This window comes from Lycorma delicatula, chromosome 2, assembly GCF_047948215.1.
Source record: "Lycorma delicatula isolate Av1 chromosome 2, ASM4794821v1, whole genome shotgun sequence".
Lineage (NCBI taxonomy): Eukaryota > Metazoa > Arthropoda > Insecta > Hemiptera > Fulgoridae > Lycorma > Lycorma delicatula.
The window spans coordinates 182886385-182913606 of NC_134456.1; the positions used below are offsets into that span (position 1 = coordinate 182886385).

At 28.6% G+C, this 27222-nt stretch overlaps 1 protein-coding gene across 1 annotated transcript in view; it reads right to left on the bottom strand.

Annotated features, from left to right (window-relative positions):
* Nucleotides 1-22350: 22350 nt before the first annotated feature.
* LOC142319487 (tubulin monoglycylase TTLL3-like) overlaps nucleotides 22351-27222 on the bottom strand; it is a 56769-nt gene continuing 51897 nt past the window's right edge. The window contains exons 10-11 of the mRNA XM_075356815.1: nucleotides 26099-26352; nucleotides 22351-23988 (exon numbers count right to left, since the gene is read on the bottom strand). Of these exons, the coding sequence (XP_075212930.1) occupies nucleotides 22643-23988; nucleotides 26099-26352 (1600 nt within the window). The 3' untranslated portion in view covers nucleotides 22351-22642. The remainder of the gene's footprint in view (nucleotides 23989-26098; nucleotides 26353-27222) is intronic.

Consider the following 27222-nt stretch of genomic DNA (forward strand, 5'->3'; position numbering starts at 1 on the left):
CACAGCATAACCATCCTGAGCGTCAATGTGAACTTTGCCACAGACCATGAGCTTCTCCACGTTTTGACCATGATTTTTTCACACATTGTTGTAGGTTATTCACTTTTTATCACTTCTAATCAACTGCTTCAGAAGACTCAATTTAGTTACATTTCAGTAGAGATTCACAGAAAGAAATTCAATTCAGTAAATTTTTCTAAGTCAGATCGTACAGCACTCAAACGTCGAGTTTCTTTTTGTATCCAGCTTTCTCAAAACGTTTGATGATGGACGTTTAGGTCGTTAGCAATGTTATGACTGCTTACATGCCGGCCTTTCTCAATTTTTACCAGAATATGTTAATGCTATCTTGTGCACAAAAAGCTGAATACTTTTTATACTACCTATTATTATTTGTTCATTCTTGTCTTCATTATTGATTACCCCAATTTCTTTAGTAGCTCCTTAAAAAGTTACAGATCACAGATTTTTTATTTATTTTTTGGGAGCGAGCACTAATCTTTAATCTGAACTTTCTTCAATAAGGTATATTTTATGTTCAGTCACCAGCCAAAAGGTACTGTATTATTGTTTTCTACCTATGATGATGTTTTTTAATTGGGTCAGAAATGATCTGCCTTTATTATAACCCAGAGTTTAACATTTTAAAAAAATTATATCAATCAGCTAACAAAAATTCAAGTACTAATTTGTTTCTAATACTAGCCCAAAAAGTTAAAATAGAATTTTTTTAATTTGTATTCATTATAATATTGTATGTTAACACATACATAGTAATTTCATAATTCATCGTTTTGCATAGTGACAGAGAAGGTGATACAATGAACTGTTGAAAGTACTAAGTAGCCTGATGCAGTTGTAAGTGAAATGATTCTTTCTCATTGTGCTAAATAGAAAACAGTTAAAATAACATGCAGTAGTAAATACAGTAATCACTCAAGGTAGTTAAGATAGCATTGAAGATAAAACTTTTAATGTTACTGTTTTATGTTTTGTCTTATTGTCACCTGTTCATTATTGTTTCTTTGTTTATTTGCTCTTTATTTAAATAAAAAATTACTACTATAAGAAAATTACAAGTAAAATCTGTTAATTATGATTTGAATACATTCAATAATTAATTTAATTTGTTTTGGTTCTGTCTTTCCCAGTCTTTCTTATAGCCGTCATACAATCAAAATACCAAGAGGCACCAGTTTCTTTATTCTCTCTAAGATCATGGTGTTAATTATGTAACCGGTTCCAGTGTACAAAGTGAAGGATGTTTAGTATTGGTTAATAATGTATTCCTGTGTGCCATCTTTGGGAGTGAATTGTTTGTAATGTCAGACAGTCTATAAGCAGTTGGTTGTGGGTGCAAATAGAAATTCACTTAATGTTAATGAGGAAGAGACCCAGTATGATCTCACAAATAATGGCACTAAAATAATTTTATTTGTGATAATTCCCTTATAAACTATGAAGTTTGTGCTAAGTAATGTAAACATGATAAAAATGTTTGATGAAGTTCAGTATCAGGGAACTGAATTCAGAACCTTTCAAACTAACAGCTAGCACACTACCCACTGTAAAATCTGAAATTGTTTCTTATACTTCTGAATTTTTATTTATTTTAACAAATTCATGCTTTTTAATGGTCTAGATGCTCTACTGTGAGCTATATATTTATATTTGAGCTTTTTCTCCATTGTACATTAATATAAGTCAAGTCTGTATCTTGACATATGTGATACATATATATATATATATGCATAGTTAAAAATAAATCTGCATTATGATGGGTTTCTAATTTTGTATGCCATCTTGGATCCACCATATTGAATCAATTTTTTAAATAGGAAGGTGGACATACGACACATGATTTTGATTTAAAATTTTTAAGTTTTTCTGTTAATGCCTTTGTTACCCAGTTATAAGCATTGAAAGATACAATGATAGAAAAATTGTGTTAACAATAAAATGAGGTAAACACACTGCATGAAAAATTTTATTTATTTTACTGTAAAATCATTAGCTGATTTACACTACCTGTTTATTCTTTTTCATGACTTCGACACACACAAAACAGGCAAGATAAGTGAGATAACAGTTAGAGTTGTCTGCTTGAAAGTAGATAAGTAGACACTGTATACCCACTGCCGGCAGTAAGCAGAGTGAAGGATCATTAGTAGTTCAATGCTTGTCATCAGGATTTGCATACTGATATGCAACAATATATTCAGCTCAGTGAAGAAGGGAACACAAGACAATTATGCTCCTCACATTCCCCAATAAGCACATCTTGAGAAGCTTGTCATTCTTGATAAGAGTTACATCATTTTTTTGGGCTATCTTCTGACTTATGTTACATCACCAGCAACCACTCCACTTGGTGACATCAAATAAATATCATCCAAAACACATCAAACACTTAGTTTTATTAAAATTCATCAAAAAACTTATCTATCAGTTAATTTATTGGTTAGCAACCTGCTTCTTGATCTGGTTCTCTCAGGATTTACTCCCAGAAAGGATCTGTAATTTTTCATAAATAACTTCATCTGTTTCATCTCAAGATATATATATATATATATATATATATATATATGCTATGCCCAGACTCATTAAAACAAACTTTTTCTTTTTCCTGTTTAGTCTCTGGGAATTACCATTCAGGTATTACTTCAGAGGATGAATGAGGATGATATGTATGAGTGTAAATAAAGTGTAGTCTTGAACAGTCTCAGTTCGACCATTCCTGAGATGTGTGGTTAATTGAAACCCAACCACCAAAGAACACCAGTATCCACAATCTAGTATTCAAGTCCATATAAAAGTAACTGCCTTTACTAGGACTTGAACACTGGAACTTTCGACTTCCAAATCAGCTGATTTGGGAAGATGCATTTACCATTAGACCAACCCGGTGGGTTTCATTAAAGCAAACTGTTGATAACTAAACTAACAAGCTGTGATATTAATTTTTAATAACTTTATAGAGATATTCTTGAACCACCTGTTACTTGAACTAGAATTTTTCATTTGTGGAATAAAGAATTATTCAATTTCAAATTAATTAATTAATCAAATTAAGGTTATGCTAAATCTATTAATGCCTGTTAATTTTTTTCAACTGTATCAATTCCTACAGTCATAGCTGTAAAAAAAAAATACCAGTAGCATGTATCGAATCTACATATAGACTTTCAACTTCAATGATATATCAGTTAGACCATATGGTCAAAGAAATTCCTAACTTCATACGCTTCAATTTTTGGGATACTACTTCCTAAAGCAATCCAAGTTTGGAGAAACATCAGGTTACACACAATGCTTTTTTACCATCTTACACAGGATATTGAGAATAACATTATTTAATTTTTTTTAAATTTAAAACTTCGGTTTTACTCGTATTTTTAATTTTTTTTTAAATACCAAATGTGTGGTTTTATTCAGGAAAAGCATATGTATGCTCTCACCAGCCACTGAAAAATTATATCCAGTGTATTTTCAATCTCAATGAACCATAAGAACAAATAAATCTATTACACGTAGCTTCTGTTATTAATATTTTGAACTACCTTTACTTTTTTTTTATTTTTTAAAATGGTGTTACATAAAATATTCCAATATTAATGGAACTACCAGTTTGTAATGAAAATGAGATTACTGTTTTCTCTAAGGTATAAATTACTTATGTAAAAATGTTTTTCTTAATGCTGAAATAACAGAAATATAGGAAAATTCTTGACAGATAAAAAAGTTCAAGAAAATAAGCATACAATATACTCTTTATTAAGTTTTACAGTGATTTATAAAAATTATGAACTAGTTTTCTCCCACCGTCCAAACCCCAACAAAAGTACTGTTTTACTCATCACTGATCACAAAGATTATCAAAATAGAAAATTGAATTAAAAAAAGATTAAATAACTCTTTTCCCTCAAACAACTGTTTCGATGTAATTGGTGCAATAATTCATTCACAGAAATAGTTTATTTCCAGTTTGCCATTTAATATTGCCGCAAAATTGGTGACTATTTTGAGTTTTTGTGTTACATATGTAATGTGCTTAATAAATAATAAAGTAATCTGACAACAAAAATATTAAAATAGAATTAAAATTAACAATAAAAAAATCTGAAGGAGTCACTGATAATTTGGAAGTGTTTGGTATAGTTGTTGCTTTTTTTTAATTATTACCGTAAGAAAATTATCTCTCTAATTTATGAAGTAATAGTAAGCATATAGATTTCTGGACCTTGTGTTCACTATACTTGGATTTGTTGTTAATTAAAGCCAACAACAATAGTTGCTAGCAGACAATGAAGAGGAATTGATTGAATTACACAACATTTATACATGTTGGTCGCAAACAACTTGGTGCATTATGTTTTGAAATTGTTAGATATAGCTTACTGCTTGAATTTATATCCATTGTAATCAATTTGAAAAATACTGATTGTATTGTCAGTACTGTGGTAGGACATATTATAAACCTGGGTTACATTGGAAAATTGACTAGAGTGTCATTACTAAAAGGGTGTTTAATAGGTTAAATTTATTTTAATAATAAAATTATCTTATCTGATATATTATTTTAATTTATAACAAGCTGATGCTAATTTGAATCCAAATAACTGCTTTTAATTTATAATAAAGATATATTTTCAGATAAAATTCTAACATATATCAAGATGCACACAATAATGAATAGTATTTATTGAAACAATGTTCTTGATAAATTTATTTTTGTTTATGAAAACATCAGAAAATGTTAGAAAAGTAAAATTTAGTTTTGTAAGTACTACTTTATAAGTTAAAAATAAAAGTGCATACATATACTTTAATTTGTAATTTAAGTAAAACTGATGATTTATTTTCTAGTTGTTTTTAGTTTAAGAAAAGGTAATGAAATTGTAAGTTGTAAATTAAGAAACAACACAAAAATTATGTTCTTACAATAATAAAATTTTCTAATACAATGAATGTTAACAACAGAACTACTAATATGTTATGTTTGTGTCAAATTTATAAACATTAAGATGTTCTTTATGTCTTTATTTGGTCAAAGTCGTACCTAAATTTACGATTTATTTTAAAATGGTTTATTTTTTAAACCATTTAAACAAAATTCTGACAAAAATATTTATAATTATTAATTTTGTTTTTATCAGCTCAAAACAAAATATCAAATAAAATTTCACTGTTACAGTTTTTTATGCAACTTTTTAGTATGTTAATAATGATACTTATGTTTTTATGTTATCCCACCACATAAATAAAAAGTACATAAAATTTTTAGAAACTAAACTTTTCAACAAAAAAAGAAAAAATTGCAACCAAATGTAAAAAGTAGTAATTTACTTTTACCATGCAACATTATCATCAACAATTAATGCAATCTTATTAATTAATATACTGTATAAATAATTTATGTGAATGAATTTTATTTCAGTAAATAAAAATATAAAAAAGAATCTTTATATAGTAAATACAAAATAGATCTAAACATAAAAATTTCAAATTCTACCTGACACCATAAAATCATGTAAGAATACCTCTTTAGGTATTTATGCTAGATTCATAATAGTATGTAACTTTTCATTTAGGCAATTCAGATGTAATTGTTCAGTGATTAAAAATCTTCATGATTTTAAATTTAATAACCAAAAATTATAAATTTAGTTTTAAACAGAATACATTATTCCTAGATTGTACATGTAAATAATTTAGCCTATATATACAAGAATAAACAATTTTCAATGAAAAATAAATGTAAAAAAATATTAAAACAGATTTGATAAAAGATAAATCAAGATAGGTTTTGGTTCATAATATTTTATCGCAAATTTTGGCAAAACCTTTTTCATGATTTTTTCTGAAACGTATTATCTTTTTATTTTTATTTAGTTGTTGCTTATTTTTACAATAGCATTACCTACATCACCACAGATGAAAGAGCTGAATGTTGGATTCAGTGAAAAATTTCATTACAGATTAATATGAAACAGTCATTCAATATGAAAGTAAAATCTGAACATAACAATGCTTTTTAACACTATTATATTACGTCTGAAAAGAAATAGTTTTTAAAATAACTTGGTTTTGTAAAGAATGTTTACTTACTATAAAACAAAAAAATATAAAATCTTTTAAAAATTACTTCAGATTAAACAAAATTAATACCGTTATTCTTCAGAGAAAGAAATTCTGATTAGTGCCATTTATACTCAGATGTTTATATCTCCAATGTTTCAGTTATAAGAAGATTTATGACAAATTGTGTAAAGCATCAAACCAATATACCTGTTTCTGTAGGGAGTAATTCATTGTAAACATTACACTGTCTTCATTCCATTAAATTTTAAATACCTAAAATGCAACAATCAAAAATCCAATTATTAATTAATATACTGTATAAATAATTTATGTGAATGAATATTATTTCAGTAAATAAAAATATAAAAAAGTATCTTTATATAGTAAATACAGAATAGATCTAAACATAAAAATTTCAAATTCTACCTGACACCATAAAATCATGTAAGAATACCTCTTTAGGTATTTATGCTAGATTCATAATAGTAGCTAACTTTTCATTTAGGCTTTATTTCAGCTCATATCTTTATTTCAGTTATAAATTTATCCTTGTATAATTTCTAATGATTGTAAAACTTGGTGTTAATGTAGCAGTTAAGGTATTTAAAATTTGATAGAATGAAGAGAGTGCAATGTTTACAATGAATTATTTCCTAAAGAAATGGGGATAATGTTTTGTTGCTTTACAGTATTTTTTGAACCTTTTTATGACTGTAACACATCTGGAACATAATTGGCAATAATCAGAATTGATTTCTCTGAGAGTAATGATGTTTATTTTGCAGTAGATCTTTATAATAAGAGGAGTGAAGGTTTTATTTTCAGGAGTTAATATCACTTGAATTTAAAAGGGTTTAGCATGCTGATACCAACAGTATATTCACCTATGTAAAAAAGGCAACAGAAAAACACTTCATTGCTCAACTCCTTAGTAAGCCTGTTATGGAATGTTGCTATTTTTGGCAATATCTATACAATGTGATTTTTTGGGAGTAACTTTCTTCCATGTTAATTTACAATTGTTAAAGTTGTGACATACAAGTTGCTTGTTCCTAAGTATAGACATAGTATTTAGTTTAATCAAGAATCATCCCAGCTGTTAGAGTAAATGTACAAGCCACCTCTGAGATTACCTGAAGGAAAATTATGCAAAGATTAATGTAGATTAGTGTTTCTAACTTTGCCTGTTAAAATTAAACTTACCTCCTTAGATTACTAGTACTACCTCAATATCAGAGATAACAATAAGATTGTAACAATTTGTTAATGATAAGGTAATTGAAGTTTAAAAGTATGATTTTGTTACATCAAAAGTAATTGTTTAAAACTGTATAACCACAAATTCTGGTAAAGATAAATACAAAAAACGATTAGCATGCAATGAAATAACAACTATTATTTAAATAATCATTAAAATTGTAAAAATTTTATCTTTATTTTCTGAAAAAAAAAATTGTGTTAAATAATATAATGTATTTATTTAAAAATGTAAAAAAAATAATTATGTAAAATAAAGAGAAATAAATAATAATTAATCACAGTTGTTGTTTAGACTGAATGTTAAAAAAAAATCAGCTTAAACAATTAAAAATGTAAATAAATATATAATAATACTTAAATTTGTATTAAATTTGATGTATTTATTAATTTGTTTAATTAATACATTAATACTAATTTTTTGTATTTTATTTTAATAAGTTAATTTTATTAATTTTGATGTAAATATTAGTTCATAATTAAGTTATGTTGTTTATAAAAGAAATAACATGCCTTGTTACCTGTGATCAAAATATGTTAAGCTTGCTTTAAGTGTGTTGTTTATTTACTTTTAGGTGCACATTTTAAACGTACTGTCATATTACAATGCTTAAAAAATGAAGTGTTTGTATACATACTTAAAAAAAGAACATATTAAATAGTAAATGTCTAATTGTTCTATCCTATACCGATTTTTTATATATATTATACGTACTGGTATTCCATGTATAAAAATGTTAAACTAGAAATCAAGAAAATATATTTGAGAACTGAAAACGAACACAATGTATTTTAAGTACAACAAAGAAAAATGCTGTCCCTTGTGATAAGTGTCGTGTAAATATCATATAATATGATTATAAATATTAATATCCTTGCCTTCATTATGCCCAGTTAAATTGTGCACAGTTTATGTACTGTTTCTTTTTTTTTTAGCACTGAATTAATGCTTCAGATTTCTTATTGAATTTACTCTAAAGGTTGTTAAATAGTTTCTAAATTAATTGTATAGGAGGCCTATAGTGCAATAAATGGTGTTTTATTTCCATTTCATTTTTTATTAATCGTTGCATCAGACTTCCTTTGTTTGAAATGCATTGTAAAAAAAATAACAGAATAAAAGATAATGAATTAGAAAAATTTTCAAAAAGTTTGTATTCTTTTTCATTTTTTTCTAACCTTTTATCGTACTGTATCTTTAATGAAAACAATGTAGTGTATTTAAAACTTTACTATGATTTTGATTTCCTAAAAAAGTGTGTAGTTAATAAGTTTATTTGATAGGTTTTCCTTTCAGCTGAATTATCAGTTCAGGTAAATTAGTAGTTTATATTGATGTTTAAGTCACAAATAAGTTAACAATAAAATTTCAACTTTTTGAACCAATAAATCAATTTTACAACTAAAGAGTGACCCATATGATAGCTACAGCAAAAAGAAAGGATTATCACAGATTTTAGTGTAAAATATCTTCCAAGTAAATTGATGTGTAGAATTAAATGAAATGAAAATCAAAAGAGGATGAGGTTTTAAATATCATTGCTTTAAAATGGAGATACGGAGCAAATAATTGCACATATAAAAGAACATTCCAAAAAAAGAGAAGGAGTTCATGTAAAATTTACATTCATTTCTTCTCAATATCATGCATGATGACCTTCGGGCGCCTCTCCCTTTCATGTCGGTTTTGCTTACATCAAGGGAGTCAGAAATAATTTTATCTCTAAATCGTCGGTAACGACAGCTGGCTTCTTCTTCTTCTTCGTATCTTTCTAATTCTCAAGCTGGGTGTTCGCCAATTACCATTGTCTGTGATGTATTCTCTCAGCCAGTTACAGGTGCCGAGCAACTTTTCCAGCTCTGTTCTTTACCCGGCAGTCTTGTTTTTGATGATGGCCTGTAAGTGGTGCACGGGTAAAATATTTCACGTGGGTGTAATTTTTGTGCCCACAACGAAGAATATGCTTCTGAAGGGCATTTATGTGGTGGGTTATAGCCGTAACCCAACCACATAAAGTGTAAAGGTTGCGTATACAGCCGAGTAAGAGTTAAAAATTTACCTAGTTGTACTGTTTGATGATTGGTTGCATTTTCGCAAACAATTTATCAAACCAGACAGTGTGATGCGTCTCTTATTTTGAGTGGTGGAAGTTGATTCACTTCTGCGTTTGAGGTTGCTCAGCAGGTGTCGTGGCTTATGCTGATGATGGGTTCCTGCTGGTCGAGCGAGAATCACGACAGAGGTTGAATTCCAAGTCGCACAAGCATGCAGGATATTCGAGCTTAAGGTTCATCAACATAAGACTACGTTTAGCTCGGAGAAGACCACGATCATACTTCTCGAAGGCCGCTTTGCTATGAGGCAGTGAGTCGGCGTGTCGAACACGAAAAATATTCCAAGTCCTCACAAAGACAGTTATAAGGGAGATCAGTTTTTTCTTTTTTCTGAATTCGTGTTGGTCCCAGACTAAAACCCTTCCGGATCTCCACCGATCCGGGCCTCCGCTACGTTCTGACACCAAATATAAAAAACCCAAAAAAATTCCCACCCCCCCAAAAAAATCTTGGCCAGGCCAAATCCACCTGTTTCTAGGTATTTACATTGGTTTTTGTTGTGGGGTATGTTGGTTCGTGCACCGGATGTGTCAGTAATGGTGTGAAACGTCTAGAAAAGGAAGGATTAGGCCTGGCGAAGATTTTTGGGGGGGGGGGGGGAATTTTTGGCATTTTTTGAATTTGTGGTCAGAAGATAGAGGAGGCCCAGATAGGTAGAGATTCTGGAGGGGTTTGTTCTGGAACGAACAAAAAGTCAGAAAAAATTGAAAGAGCGATACCCGTTAAAATTGTGTTGTGACGACAGAATACTTTTCGTGTGCGAGATATGAACAGGCCGACTCGCCGCCTCATAGCCAAACGACCTTTGAAATGCATCATACTAGTAAATCTTTTGCAGTGCTTACACCAGTACCACCAAATTCACCACGTGTTAGTATTACATCTCAGTCTAATGATTCTGACCAAAGTAGTAATGACAGAGATGCGCATCTTATTTCAAGACTTCTTCGTGATGCACCTGTAAATTTTATTTGGGCTATGGGTGATATGATTGATTGGAAATCATTGTCTAATCAAACAATTGTCAGCAGATTTCCAAGAGTGTATTTTACTACAAAGGTAATTCAGCTATAAAAATGTATATAAAATTTTAACACATAAAGTCTTATTGATGTGTATGTGTATGAAAAATAGCCGCTTAAGTTAGTCAAGTAGTGTTGACAAAATAATATTCAAGAAAAATTAAATATTATTTTTTATAATACAGTATTATTTATTCCATTATGAGAAGTTTAAAATATTTTAATTCAGTCGCTTTTTAAGGTATTTATTATTATTTATTTGTGAATGAGAAGACTTTCTAACATCGTAACTTACTGTCTGATTAGCACATGACTAATTGATAAAAGAGACAACTAAGAAATATTTGATCATATGAAACATCTCAGATTAACATTTTTTTATTAATAGGTTAATAATTTTAAATAAAAATGATTGCCTATATACAGTCTTCATTAAAGCCAAGGTACAATTTGAATCATATGGTGTGCAATAAATTGATATTTAATGACACTAAGAAGGTAACGTTTATTACTACAAATACAAACAAAAAGCTTAAAATTATGAGGTAAACTAGAACACACTAAACACAAGAACCCATGAGTATACAGATGAAATGAGTATTTGGACAATACTACAGTGGGAAGAATGTAGATTCAATCATGTACTCAAAGAATATACAAAAACAATACAGACAACAAAATCAACATTTGCAAATCACCACTATAAAAAGCTTTTGTTTAAACTAGTTATTTGTAAAGTGATATTAACTATATATAACATACATGTTTTATATGTAACAGATAAAAGCTCACATTATACAAATTTTGAACAATATGAAAGTAACACACACTAAATTAGGATCAAACTGCATGATGAAACATAACACTTTAAAATTATTAAATATTTAACTCAATTTTAAAATAAAGGATGTTTTCTTTCGAAAATCTTTTGGAATTAATTATTAAACTTGAAAGGAGCTGATAATTAGCTCCAAGAGAACTTTAGAGGAAAAAATCCATTACTTTGAAACAGAGTTTAATATTTTATCAATTTAAAAAACTAAATTCAACTAAATAATTCAGTGGGGAAATACAGTACAGACTGGATGTATTTTAGTTACATACCAAGTTCTTAACCACTTGTTTCTTGTAGCAAACACATTTACTATAAGTGTAGGCTCATCAAGATTTTTATAGAAATAGTGTCCAAATAGAAATAATAGTCACCACACATCAATAAAGCTCATTTAAGCAGTTAATTTTAGATATGCCAATACTGCTAATGAGAACAGCTGAGATCTCGTGGAGTCTAGACGTGTCTGCGACAACTCACTTTCAGTTTTTACTATTTTCTGTTTTTTCGTTCTTGTTTCGGTTTTATTGCTTCATGTTCGTTTCCTGCGTTTTTGATCTGTTATTCGTTTTATTTTTTCGTTTTCCGTGTTACTTATATCTTATTTTCGCAGCCTCCTTAGGTTATCTAGGCTATGCTTGCCTTAGCAACGGTGAGCTAAGGCGTTTATTTTTTTGATATTGGACTGTTTTTAGATAAATTGGTTCCTTCCACTTGATTTTCTTCGAAAATTAGTGGAAGGAAGAATTTGTTTACATAAGCTGTTCACTGTTTGTTTATGTTTGGCCACAGAAAAGTTTTCGATTTTATGCATTTTCTGATGCGCTTTGGACACAGTTTGTTCTGTACTGCTGGTTATTATTTTATTTTAACATTTCTCTCTGGTTTTAGGGATCCTTTTCCTGGTAATTGCATTTTTTGTATGCTTTACGAGCATCTATTTATTTATTTTGTATTTTTTTTGTTTTGAGATGTCTGGTTCTGAGCAAAGTTGTTCTGGCGTTGACCGTACTCGGCCCCAAACCAGGGGTGGAAAATCTACTCTGGGTAAGAAGTCCATGAATGGATCTTCACGTGGCAGTAAATCTTCATCGACTGGGGAAACGGTTGCTCAAGAGAGGATGACCTCTAGGATGAGTCTACTCCGTAGACCCGTCCTAGATCGCCGAGTTTGCAGTCTATAGTTTATCGGAGGTTGAAGATGGCAGTGAGGATGATTTGAGGAGAGAATTTCCTCCCTTGTCGCAGACTTCTCGGATGTACCCCAGATTGAGTACTGTTAAAAGACGACCGATTGAAGAGTTTTCGTCGAAACGGCAGTTGAGTGACTCTCTCATAGAGGAATGAAGAAGTTGCCAGCTGATGCCAGAGGCTCCATGCCACCTACAGAGAGTGTCTTGGAGGAGGTAGCTGACCAGGGACGCGACGTGTCGACTCAAATGGAGGTCGGTGATGGAAGTGCAAGTTCGGAAGAGGAGGAGGAGGAGAGACAGTCCTTTTTGCCCCACCGAAGAATTCTCGTTCGATGTATCATGCATGGTAAGATTGCTTTGGTTCATTGATGAATTACAATCTGAGGTTTGTCGAAATCAATATGAATTCACAGATTAAGTGATGTTCGGCCAAATTGTGTGATTCTGCTTTGCATGTCAAGAAATTTATAGATGTTTGGGATGTGCTGCTCCTGATCTGAATTATGTGGCCATGTATGTGGAGGTGATAACACAGGTGGTGTCTACGCAGACTCCACCAGAAAGAGGTGACCTGTGTCATGTTCTGGTGTTAGAGGCAGGCGCTTGAAAAACTGAATCCCGGTGGAGGTGACCTTTGGGTTGGCTCCGTCTGAGGCAGGCGATGCAAGATCACGTCCTGGCTTCCAGGTTGGGTTCGCTGGGCACGACTTTGTCAGACCTGGTGGCTTTGCACTGGGGTTAGGGCAGGGCAAGAAAATTAAGATCCTATTGGTGAGCCTGCCTATCATGCCGGCCTTACAGCCGGTAGGCGGGTAGGCTTGTTAGAGTAATGGACACTCTCCCGGGATGTGTTTATGCTTCAAATTGATCCAATCCGGGGGAGGAGATAAAAAAAAGGCCTGCTAATGAAGCTACAGGCTAAGGGTTAATCTGTAAACCCTTCTTTTTATTAAATCTTCAATTTTGGTAGGGGATTCTGATTAGAAATACGTAGATCTGTTCTTCCAATAACTTGCAGGATATTATTTAGTTGTTTCAGTATTTATTTCAATATATTTGTTTAAAATAAACTTCTCTTTTTTTTAAAACCAATAACTCTCAAGTAGTTTGTGCTTATTATTCAGCAGTTATACTGATAAAATATTTCACAACTAAACAATGTACCACAACTTTCAGAACTTGGCAAACTTCACCCTCCAAGTTCCAGTATTCAAAATATTACTTTATAATATCATAAAAATATTTTCAGTGTTTAGATGTAATGACTAGCTCATTATATAAATTAAAACTGTATATTTAGTTTATGCTGCTATCTCACAGTAAGATAGTCAGTTACACAGATAACCAAATACATAAAGTGAAATTTATTAATTGAAAAAATTAAACATAGGAATTTTTAAGTCTTTCAACAATTTTTCATAGGCTGCCTAGCAGTATTGGAATGAGTAAAGTAAGTACTTTGCTTGACTTTGACTCTGCGAATAATGGAAAAGATCTCCCATGTGGTATCTAATGAAAGATTATAATAAAAGTTTTACTGGCTACCTCATATTATTATACAAAATATAATGTAGTATGGTAACACATGAACAGATAAGAGATACTTTAATGCTATTTACCTAAGCAAGCAACAGCTTACTATAATAGCTAAAAAAACTATTTTTACTTACTCATGATAGGCATACAACAAATGTCAGCTCTTTAAGTGGAAGGCTTCCTTATTACAAGTTTAATCATAGTTTCAGTTTCATTTATCTGAACACTAGTGTGAATAGAGAGAACATAAAATAATTGTGAAGCAGTAATGTATGGAGTGAGATCGCTCATTAATAAGTGTACATATATATAAATGAATAAGAAAGACATAGATATATAAGTAAATAGTAAAATTAAAATAATTTACTGAGTAAAGAAGAATAAATAATAGATTCATGTCTTAAATTTATAATGATACATTTCTTATCTGAACAGTCGGGGATCAAGAAAACAGCAAGAAGTTACTGTTCTTAAATATTAAGCAATACTAGAAAAAAATTTTAAATATTAAGAATATGGAATTAAAATAAAAAAGAAAAGTGATGAGGTAATAATAATTACCTAAAATTGAATCATGGTCAAGAACAAACCAGTTAGTAATTTCCATTAAAATTGATAAAACCATTTCTGACTGATGCTTTAACAACCAAAATAAATATTAATATAAATAGATTTATCAAGTTATATGATGCCTGGATTTATTTAAATTTCAAAAGAAAAAATATTTATGCAATCCCAGTACAGTGCTCCACCAAAATATGCTGCCTCGTCCCTCTTCCACATGAATAGAAAAAAATCAACCACAAATTATTAATTTAGCATATGCTAAAAGGTTAAAAAAACATCATCAAATCTGTAAAATAGACTAAATTGTAAAAAAATAAGTAAAGATTATTAAGAACATTTGACCAACAAAGTAACATTTTTTAATAAAAATATTTAATAAAATTAAAATTGTGAAATACAATTATTACAACATTAAAAACAATATTTTATACTCTTAAAAGAATTAAAACATATTTATTTTCTAAGAATACTTATTTTTACTATGATATATAATATAATATTAATGGAATCATACAAAATGTAATAACAATGTTTAAATAGAAACACAACATGTTTTAGAAAAAATATATATGAAATAATTAACAAAATGTCATTTAATGCAAACATAACATTTTATGTGGGGGCAGTGATAAAAGCATTTAAATCATCACAGAAATATTCCCATAGGAATTCCAATAAAAAATATCAGTTCTTAGACAAAAATAACAATACTGAAGATATCATTATTTTTTTTTTAATTAAAATTAGGCAACAGTTAAAATATTTTTTTTTATAAACAGGTAACTCTATACACAAGCAGTTTAGTTCGCATCATTTAGTTACTTATTAATTAGCTCATAAAACTGAGTGAACCAAAATTTATAAGCATAACAGTTTATAAATAATTATCTAACAGAAAAATGCTTTGTTATTATCCAACTAGAGTAAATGTTATTTATCTAAGAAAAAAAATAGATACTTAAATGTAAATGAACTGCTACATTTATTTCATTTTCTTCTACCAACCTTAAATGAATATTTTTATTCACCTATGCAAGCAACAGCTTACATATATTAGCTAAAAAATTGTTTTTATCTACTCATAACAGGCATGTCAAATGTCAGTTCTTGAAATGAAAGGTTTCCTTATTACAAGGTCATAATCACTGCTTCAATTTCATTGATATGAACACTAATGTAATACAGAGAGCATAAAATGGTTGTGAAGCAGTAACATGTGGAGTAGGAAATATTGGGTGTTTGAAAAAACTATAGGCTTTCAAGAATGAATATAGTTTTTATTTTGAAGCATTCTATAGTGTTTTATGCATAATCTTGTAGTGACAACAATTAAGTTTTAATTTACACATTCTCTGGCAGATGACAGCTGCATCATTATGCAATGACATTATTGCATAGGCCAAGCTTTTATGAGCCCACACTTCAGCACCATGTTGTCGCCACAGGTGAAAACGAAGTGCATGTACTACCGGTCCACAGAAACAAAATTATTGACTGACATACCAAAAAACTATTTTTGAGTCTAATGTAGAAATAAGTGATGTGAACAGTTTTTGGAAACCAGAAATTTTTGAAATAAAAAATAAAATAAAATAGGCCTACTCATCAGGTAGGCCTAAAACAAGTGCTGGAGACAGAAAGAATTCAATTGTCTTTCCAACAAAGTCCAAAACATTCAGTATGTAATGTTAGTAGTCAATTAACAATCCTAAAAGCACTGTCAATGATACTTTTCACATACAATTGAAACTTCAACTTTATAAACTCCAGCTAGTCCATGAAATTAAACCAACAATAAGCTATAAATAGTTTATAACACAAATTTATTAGACTTTATTTCTGCTGATGAAAATTACCTATGCTACATTTTATTTTCTAATGAAGCAACATTTCATGTTCTTAGAGTTGTGAATTGCTATTAATGTTGAGAATGGGGTTCAGAAAATTCACACAAATTGATGGAATTCATCATCAACTGTCTGAAAGTGATACCACATGTGTGGTATGCATAATCAGATTTTTGGGTCATTTTTTTTTTCATGAGCAGACTACGAATATTATGGTATAGTGTACTTGGACTTGTTAGAGAACGTTATTAGCAGACCAAAGATATGAAGGACCTAATTTTCCAACAGGATGGAGAAAACATCATGCAGAAGTTGTGCAGACTGCACTCAACATGTTCCCAGAAAACTGAACAGGCAAAGTAGCTCACATCACTTGGCCACCTCAAAATCCCAATCTGATGCCGATGGAGTTCTTTTGGGCTAAGTAAAAGACACCATATTCCAAGAAAATATCCAGTCACTTGACCACTTGTGCAAAAAAATAAAATCTATGGAAGTAATCCCTGCAGATATGCTCACTCCCCAGAATGTGGAATGAGGTGGATTATCAGATTGACATATGGAGGGCTATAAACAATGCTCAAACTGAATTACATTATAGTACAAAACATTTAGACTTTGTTTTTCATGTAATAAAATGCATTTGTAATTCTAAATGTAATAAAGTAAATTTAATTTAAAACTGCAATGTTCTTTCTTGGACAGCTAAATACTATAGTAGTGCAAGATAGCACACGAAGACCTATTTTGGAGAGTTCATTTGGTGTAAATCTGTAACACCCATGTACTTATTTAATGTATTTTTGTAAGAAATAATGAAAATGTACTTTATTACTTAAATTATGAATACATTCATTTAATGTTAGTGGAAAAAATTATAACTGGCAGTCCATTAATATTAAACCATAAAAAATGTTACATACAAAAATATAGTTTTCGAAATTCTATAAAACTTAAAATATAATCTACAAAAGAGAAGTTCTTCTTCAGAGAGAAGTTCAATTCATTTAAAAAAGATCTTCATTTTGAACTACATCAACCCTTATAATTTACAACAACCTTAGTAGCACTACATTTTTAAGTTCTGTTATTTGCTTTTCTAGCTTTCATCTTTTCTGCACTTTGCCCTGATGAAGCAACACTTCATTAAAAATATGTTGAATATCAGTAGATTTCTTTTATCTATGAAAGCTTATAAACAAAAATGGAAAATATTATTTTTTAATAAAAATAGTTAATTTTTTGATAGGTTGTTTGTTATCCCAGTTATAATTATGTGTTATTAATAATACATAGTATATCGTATTTTAGAATTTATATTATAATTTAATTTTTCAAATACAACAATAATACTAATAAAAAAAATTTTATAATTACATATTTTAATATTTTTAAATATATTTTTCTAATTCTTTCAAAATATTCATTCTGATAATCATTTTATGCTATTTGAAGTAAACAAAGTCTTTTTTTACAATAATTATTGTTTCTGGCAAAATTCAAACATATTTTATAGTTACTATTACAAACAATAAACATATTTGATGTTATTTGATCAATGGTGGCTCATGTATATGCACTGTGTCTGCAGCACCCCCTTTCCACTTGATGTTATCGATAAAATTTAATATAATGAATCTTTTTTTTTTCAATTCTTTCTTTATAGTTGTACAATGTATAATCCTTAAGCATAATGTCAGTAACCATCCCCCAGTTTATGAAAAAGATACAAAAATCTTTGTATGAAACTGTGCGCTTCACAGTTCCAGCAGCATGGTGTTTGGCTGTTGTGCACATGCACATATAGGAAGCTGCATGCGAGGTTGTGATAGAGAGAGAGCACTGTCACTCTCGCAGTGTCGACCCTGTGGTGCTGGTGGAAGGTCGTTTTTTTTTAACTCCACATGTATATGGAACATTACTTGTTTGTTCCCTTTTCTAGTTTAGTCAGTGGAAGGAACATGAAAGTGGTTTAGTTCTTTTTTCAGAAGTGATTTGAAGATGGAGGAAAGCAAGGGCTCTTTGACTGCCAAATCTGTCCAAAAACACGCTGGAAGGGCCAAAGAGAAGGTAATTAGTGAAAACAAATTATGTATTTGTTTCTGTGTACATAAAAATTTAAATAATGCACCATATGACTATAGTGTTTTAAGCAGACATTTTATTAAGTTAATATCTAAAAAAGTATTATCTGTATTGGCATTTTATTATTTATTCAGTTAAACTGAATATGGTTTAAGTACAATCTGCTTAAAAATTGTGTACCATAATCTTGAATGTAATAGAATTCTTGAATGTAAAATTTGATTATTATCCTTCTTCCAGCTATTCTGTTTGATTCATTTTTTTCGGTTCTTTTATTTTACAGAAAACTGTAACCATGGCTTTGAAAAGGCCCAGAAAAAAATTTTCTGGAGCAGCACCAGAATTATTATATCATACAAGTTGATAACTAAACTGTAGGATATAATCTTACAGTTTGAATTATGTTTCTTGCTGGTTGTTGTTGTTGATATCAAAATGATTCATTATATTCAACATTCAGTTGTTCATTTTCATATTTTCTCTTAACGACAAAGACCAGAAAACCCAAACACTTACTTTCTTCATACAGTATTTTTATTCATTCAAAATAAGTGAGCCAATAAATTTCAAAAATAAGAATAAAATATTAAAAAATTATAAAAACTAGTAATAATATTGCCATTAGGTCAAATCAAGCCCTAAAAAATTTATATAACATTTATTTATATCATAGTTGTTGGGAATCCCCAAATATAAGATATCAAAAGAAAGATTTGTGGAACAGAATGCTTTAAGTATCAACACACAAAAATATACATGTCAGGTCAGATCTGACCATTGATAGTAATTATATTAAATTTTAATATTACTTAATAATACTTTTGACATTCTCTGAAATAGGTATCTGCTTTGAAAACACACTAATCAAAAGTAAAACTTTGCTTTAAATATAATTATTATCAATACATGATTTTTTTTTTAAATGTTGCAAAATTTTAAGATATCACGGCTTAAAAGTGATACATAAACCTTTAATCACAGAATTAGGAATAACTTATCTCCTTTTTTTACTCAGAACATACAATTTCAATTTACCGAATTAAATTTTAAAATTACACTTCAAAGTTTACAAATAAATCACTGTAGTTTATAATTGGAATTAAATTTTTAACTTCTCAAACTGGACTCAAAATCCAGCTTATAAACAAATTATTGTTAATAAACCAAAACATACTCTTTCCTTTTTCTTGTTAAAAGCATTATAACATATAAAAAAATCTAATGATAACACTAACTACATCAGTATTACTCTTTATAACTAATTATTATATACATCCTTCAGAGATCGTAAATGCTTTATTAAAAAAAAAATTATATATACTTCAATATATAATATTGAATATTATATTATATATAACAATATAATATATTAATATTCAATATTAATGAATTCTGATCCTGATTTTACACATGAACTATCTCTTACCAATCACAGGTTTTTATTAAAAGAACTTATTTTTCATACTTTTTTTGTGAACTAAATTTTTACAGATTGATAGATTGAAATATTTTCAGTTAAATAATCATTAGCTTCAGTTAATGTTAAATAACTTGTAAATTGTTAGTGAGTTTTACCGTTTCAATGAATCATACTTTCACACTATAATAAAGTAAGAAAAAAAATTATGAATCCCAGGATTCAATTCTATTTTATAACATGAGAACACCTATTTGAAATTGAAGTTATACTCTATTACCATTAGGCATAAGTTTGATAATTAAAAACTGACCACAGAAGAAGATATTAACTCAAACTAAGAGCAACAATGAAATAGGTATTTAAACATAAAACCATGATTTTTAAGTAACTAGGAAACTTCTACTGATGTTGTATTTCATTTTCTCAAGTAAAGTTTTTTTTATGGCGGATTAATTCAAACATAAAAAATAAATAGGCTACTGTAAAAACTTTAGAGAACTGTAATAATGTTATATTTTTATTCATTCATCATGATGGTGATTAGTTTCATTTAGGAGACCACTTAATGGTTTTAAATACTGATAAAAATAAATACATAGTAAACAAATTAAATAAAGAAAATTAATTTTTAATTTTTTTTTTTTGCACAAATAAAATTAAACATATTACAATGCTTTCAATCCTTCTCAGAGTCAAGCATTGACTTTTTCACTGAGTAATTTTTAATAGGTTTATTATTCTAAGGAAACAAATTCATTTACAACTAAATGAACAAAAGTATTGATCATAATGTACAGAATATTTGAATAAAGGCTTAACTAGAGATAATAAAGAATGAACAATTTTTTTGTTTAGTTCAATAGAAACCAAATATGTTAAAATGAACTCAGCAAGGGTGGTGTGGCGACCATAACCGTCACTTGGTGGGTATCTTCTCTTATAGGGTCAGGTGATATGTTAAACTAATTTTTATTATCTGGCCATATTCTACTTAACAGTAATAGTAAAAACATGCTTGTTTTATATGGCTTCTAATCTATTTTTTACTGAACAAGTAAATTTTTATTGATTTTTTTCAGATCAATATCTATCTTAGATTTTTTTTAATTTAAAAACAAAGATAAATTTAAAGTTGTTAAAATTTGTGCAAATATTTAAAAAAAATAAAACAGAAATACAATTCAACTAGGCTGAAAATCTAAACAGAAATCTTTGTTATACTTAAGTAATTACAAATGCCTACTTTGATATACTATGTATATTAAATAAACAACACATTAAACATAGCAGACTATTATGAAATTTTGTTGGTACAAGAGTACCAACAAAAAACTTAATCAATCCATCAAGATTAATAAGTAGTGTTGTTTGAATTTAATATGGCTGAAAATTCAACAATTTTGTTTCATAAACAATAGTAGATCTTGTTAGATCTGTTTCAATGGATAGCACTGACAATTCCAATAATAATCATTGATATCGCTCAGTTTACAGATTATATAACTTATAAGTACTAGGAAAGAAGGTTACTTGAACCTTTTGAACTCAAAAGTTTTGAACTAACAAATGAAAATAGATCTGAATCCATCACTAACTGATCCACCAAATTTGAACTCTCCCACAAATCTCAATGTGGATGTCCTACGGGTATTAACGGCTAACTGCTCTGATTACTTAAAAAGGAAAAGATTATTTAATGCGATCAGAAAAAATGTGTTGAAATACACAAGAACAAAAACATGCTCCTCAAGCGAATAAACTACATCCACCATCGCACTGCATGATTAGTGGTTGAGAGAATATTGGTCACGTTGTTAAAGCTACCAAGACAGTAAGTCTGATGTATTGCCACACTGGCAAGATATTGGATGAATGATTTGTTTCCACAAGTTAAACATAATTTACAAACTCATAATTTACTGAATTCTGATCATCAGGTAGTATTTTATACAGGAGACTCTGCATATAAATAGAACACATTCTACATAAATCTTCAGTTAATGAACCAGTAAAATCATGTGAACTGTTTTACACAATAATCTTAAAGAATAGTTTTAAAAATGCTTTATACTTTTACTTTGAATCAGTCTTATTCTTTAATTTCCCAAATTTCCTTCTAGACATGATTAAAATAATATTTCATCTGAAATAAAATTAAATGTTACTGCTGATGATATGTTAAATCAATATAAAATTATTATTTGTGTAAAAATAATGATTTCAACAATTGATACATTTTTTATTTAACTTAATTTTTATTTTATAGTAATATAATTAAAGTTTTTCAGTAAAATACAGTTATTTTTTAAGCTAATAATTGATTACATTTATGTAATCAATTATTAAATGTAATTTTAATTACATTTTACAAAGTTATTTTCATTTCATTTGGACAGTTATAGATTCAGCACAATAGACAGTAATTTAAAATAGCACAGTTATCGCTTTTATACATAATATATTTTACCCACAGCAATATAAATTACCGAAACTGTTACAAAAAAATATTACATTACATGCTGAACTTATAAGGATGTCATATTAAAAGGCACCAATCATAATTTATAGTATTTTTATAAAAATATACATACTCATTTTATCATGAATAAAGAAATTTGAATTAATATAATCACATAATGAGTATGTTATGAGATGTTAAAAAAATATATATGTATATATTAATTTTATCACATACAATTAGCAGCTAATGCATTAGAAATTGAAGTTAAATTTATTCCATGACATTGTTCATTTCCCATTGGAAGTAATAAATGTTCTCTTGGTGAAGGAGATGGTGATATTTTTTGACATGTTAGCTGTAAACCTACCGCATAAAGATTTTCATTCATTAAAGATAATTTTTTCTTTTGTCTTATCTGGGGTAATGAATTTTTAACTTTGTTATACATAATATTGTTATTGTTAATAGTATAACGTGTTGGAATGGGTGATGGACAAAATGCTGTCGAAATGTTAGTTGTTTTCATAGATGATCTTCTTGAACAAACAATCGGTAATCTATCCATAAACGTTTTTCTCTTTGGTTGCTTCTGTAACTTTTTCATTATCTCTTCCATCATTTCACCATCAGCTTTCCAAATAACACCACGATGAACTTTACACGTAATATCATTTTCTCTAAATTCTTTTAATTTTAATAACATTTTTTCACAAGTTTCTCGTGTCTTATCTACTCTTTGTTTCCAGTCATAAAGCATTTCATCTTTCTGATCTGTTTCATATATTTTTTTTAATTTATTAGGTTCAGATTTGATTATTTTTGGTGGTATACCTCTAACCAGTCTTTCTGTAGACTTTTCTTGTGATTTTAAAGTGAATTGTTTTGGTTTTAAAAACTGGCTATTTTCGATTAACTTTTGTTTATCTTTATCTTCAATATCATTCAGACACCTGTGATGAGAAGTTTCAGAATTAGTATTATCAATATCTAATCCATTTGTCATTTTTTTATCATTTTTATCACTAAATTCTTTTAACTGGTTATTTTTAATTAACATTTCTTTTTGTATTTTTCTGTGGTTTCTATCAGTACTATTACTATTTGAAAAATGTTTACGATTATTTTCATCTTCACTGTCAGTTTCATCTTCTGTTGATGATGATGATGATGATGATGATGATGATGATGTTGATGATGAATTGGATGAGCTAGATGAGCTACCATCCGAGGAACAATTAGAATCCCTTCGACTACCATTAGGAGGTGGTTCTGGTGTTGGAGGTGTTGGAGGAGGAGCAGGTATTGGTTTGATTACATTTTTGTTATTAGTTAATTCAACTGAAAGATCTTCAATAACACCTTTAATACCTGATGGTAACTGGATATTCAGTGATACTTCTGGTTCATTAAAAGGTCTTCTTTTACGTTTTGACTTCGGACTTCTCTGAATTTTTGTTCCACGTACAGTTAGATTCATTCCCATATAGGGCTGTGAGGGAACAACTTGTTGTTTATAAACCAGTTCAAACATTCCAGTGTCAGCTTGCTTATTATGTCTTCGGTCCACAACCACTAAAAAAGAAAAAACCATTAATTAACATATATCCAGTCCAAATTATGTAAAAATCTAACATAATACACATATGTCCTCATTGCATACTTTCTGATTTCAGCAAGATAAACAAAACAAATATTCTAATAAACAAATTTTTTAATTCTTTATTCAAATTAGAATAAATTTCTACATATAAATCATATCAAGAATGTTATGATAGGTGTCTGCTATTACATATAAAACAAAAAGAAATGATCCTGTCTTTCCTCAAAGCATCAAGGAAAACCATAAGAAAATCTTGAATAGAGTGCAATAACAAAATACAAAATGAATTAACAAAACAGAAAAATAGTTACAGCCTATAAATAGACAAAAAATAATAATAATAACATGAAATTACAGTGATGCAAATATATTGGTAACGATAAATAAATAAATTCAATGAATAACTGACGAAATATAATATCACTTAAAAAAGTAATAAAATATAATATCAAAAATATTACTGAGAGCAATTAGCTCTAAAAGATCCTGTGAAAAAACTATTTCCTCAACCTGAAATTGAGTTGTTGATAACTTTTAATATTATTAAAGTAAAAATTTTTACAAAATTTGTAAAAATTCTGAAGGTAGTGAAACTATAATATCTTAATATTTCATCATTCCACAAAAACAAAATCACATAAAAAACTTCTTAAAATGTTACTTATGAGAAAAAGAAAAACTGTATTATTTGTGTTAATACCATTAATATAATTAGTATATCAACCATATAAATACACTACTGCAGTGTTATTTAAAGAAAACATAAAACATGGCATTCCATGCAATGAATAATTTTTAATTCAGAATTTTGTAATAAAGAGAATTAATTTTTTAATTCTCTTTTGATTTTGATATAAATTGACATCTTATTTACTGGTACAGATAGATGTAGGTATTATCTTGTGTTATCTAATTAAAGAAATTTTTTAATTGAAAAATGTGTTTACTTCATTGAAGAATTCCCTATCTTTCCAAATAATATTAAATAATAAGTAACATAATTGTAAGTTTATAATAATTACATTAGATTCAAGTCAACCTACACTTTGTACCAAACCTCCAGGGAATGATACAAAAAAAGTTTCTTAACATTTTTAAGACAGGTACCATTAATAATTGACAATTCAACTGAGTGAGGTAGTAAAAAATAGCTCCTAGAGATCTTTAGAAGAACTACTCAATAATTTTAATATAAATCATTAATGATTTTTAATAATTAATTACATTTTTCTGTTTTTTTAATTATCATCAAATTATGATGATTCCATAAATTTTATTTTGCATAAAATTCTGTAAATTTCATAAAATTTTCTAATGCAAAAAAAGTTCACATGACACCAAATGTTAGGTGATGTACAAGAAGAGCTGCATTAACATATTCATGATGTTATGTTTATTGGTTTTCAGATGGAGATTCCCTTATATCATCTCAATCTCCATTCTCTTCTTTTTCCTGCTAAATTTTATAGTTTTTTGGTAGCTATCACTTCCTATTAGGAATATTTTAATTGCTCCTTATCTGTCATGATATATCCGAGTCAATTAGCTTGATTATTCATCCAGTTATAGCCAACTAGCTGCATCATATTGTATTTAGTATGTGTTACAATATTATGTGTGGAATAAAATACTTACAATGATTGTTGAACAGGTGACATGATATTTAGAAGTACAAGTTGTTTTTGAAAGTTTTCAATTTCATAACATTAAGTAAGTAAGTACTTCACTCTTCATTAAGTAAGTAAGTACTAAGTACTTTACTCAACTTTAAGAGCAAATTAGACCTGCCAAGTTTATTAAGGTGATGTATATATCATATATACATATGATGTGATCCCATATATCATCCCTAAATACATAACTATAACAATGACTAGTTTTCAACCATAATAATTTCCAAAGTAGCAAATGAATATTTAGTATTTAGAGTATCCATAATCTATAGTATTTAGTATCAGTAAAAAAGATTGACAATTTTGTAAAATATACTTATATTAGAATATCAATCTTAGCATCACCCAACATTAGTTCACAAACTCGCATAACTGTGTTAATTAATTTCTATTGAGTAAATATATTTACCTTTAATTACATCTTCAAGGCACTGTGAACACATTCTTGCAGTAACACTCGTTGTTGGAGACATACAAGGAGATGAATTAATTTCTATTAACCAAGGGACTAAATCTTCAGTCAACATAAAATCTGCACCATATAATTCAAAACAATTCTTACGTTGTTCCATATGTTCCTGGGCAGCAAGTAGTGTACCAGTAATACTTTCCCTCATTCCAGGATAAATAACTTTATCCCACATGTCAGCTTGACCAATTGCTCTAGAAAATAAGTGTAATGTAGATTAATAAAGTTGTAAATTTTGTGTATAGATCAAGTTTGCTGTATTCTGTTTAAAATACATTAAACAAATAAAATTATATAATTTCATAATGAACCCACATTAATAGAACTGGGTTATTGTAATAAAAACAGTTTTATAAATAGCATCATCACAAAAAATAACTCTAAAAAACATACTTCTTAATTACCTAATTGGCAATTAAAAAACTGAAAAACTTCATGGTCTAAATTAAAAGCCCATGTACAATAAGCTTTTTATACCTTAAAAATTGTTGTACATCTTGATAAAGGCAATCAATATTAAGTATGTCTAAAGTAGCACTTTAGATCTTGTGCACTCTTGAGATGGCATTTGATAAATGCCATCATTTGATTGGCCTGTATTTACTTTCACAAAATGTCAAGAAAGAATAACAATTATTCTCTATTAGAACCTGACTATAACACTCAGACTAATTTTATTATAATATAAATGACTATAACATTAACATTATATGAAAACTCATTCAATATCCTACTATGCTGTCTCTCAATTATCAATAATTATGTGGCGATCTTTATCAAATGAATAAAAAACAATTTTATCTTATTTTGGCATCAACCTATTTGATGGACTTTCTTTTATAAAAAATAATATTTGATTTAAAGTATCAGAAATTAATAAAGAAATCCAGATGAATAAATTACATTACAAACAAATTACTTCCTTTTAATTTTATTTATTTAGAGCTCACTCTTTTTTTTTAATTACCCTGACATCAGAAAAATTTTCTAATTCCTTTGAGGCACAAAAACTTCAAACTATTTTAAGGACTAAGGATTGGAAATTTTTAGGAGGAACTTTGATA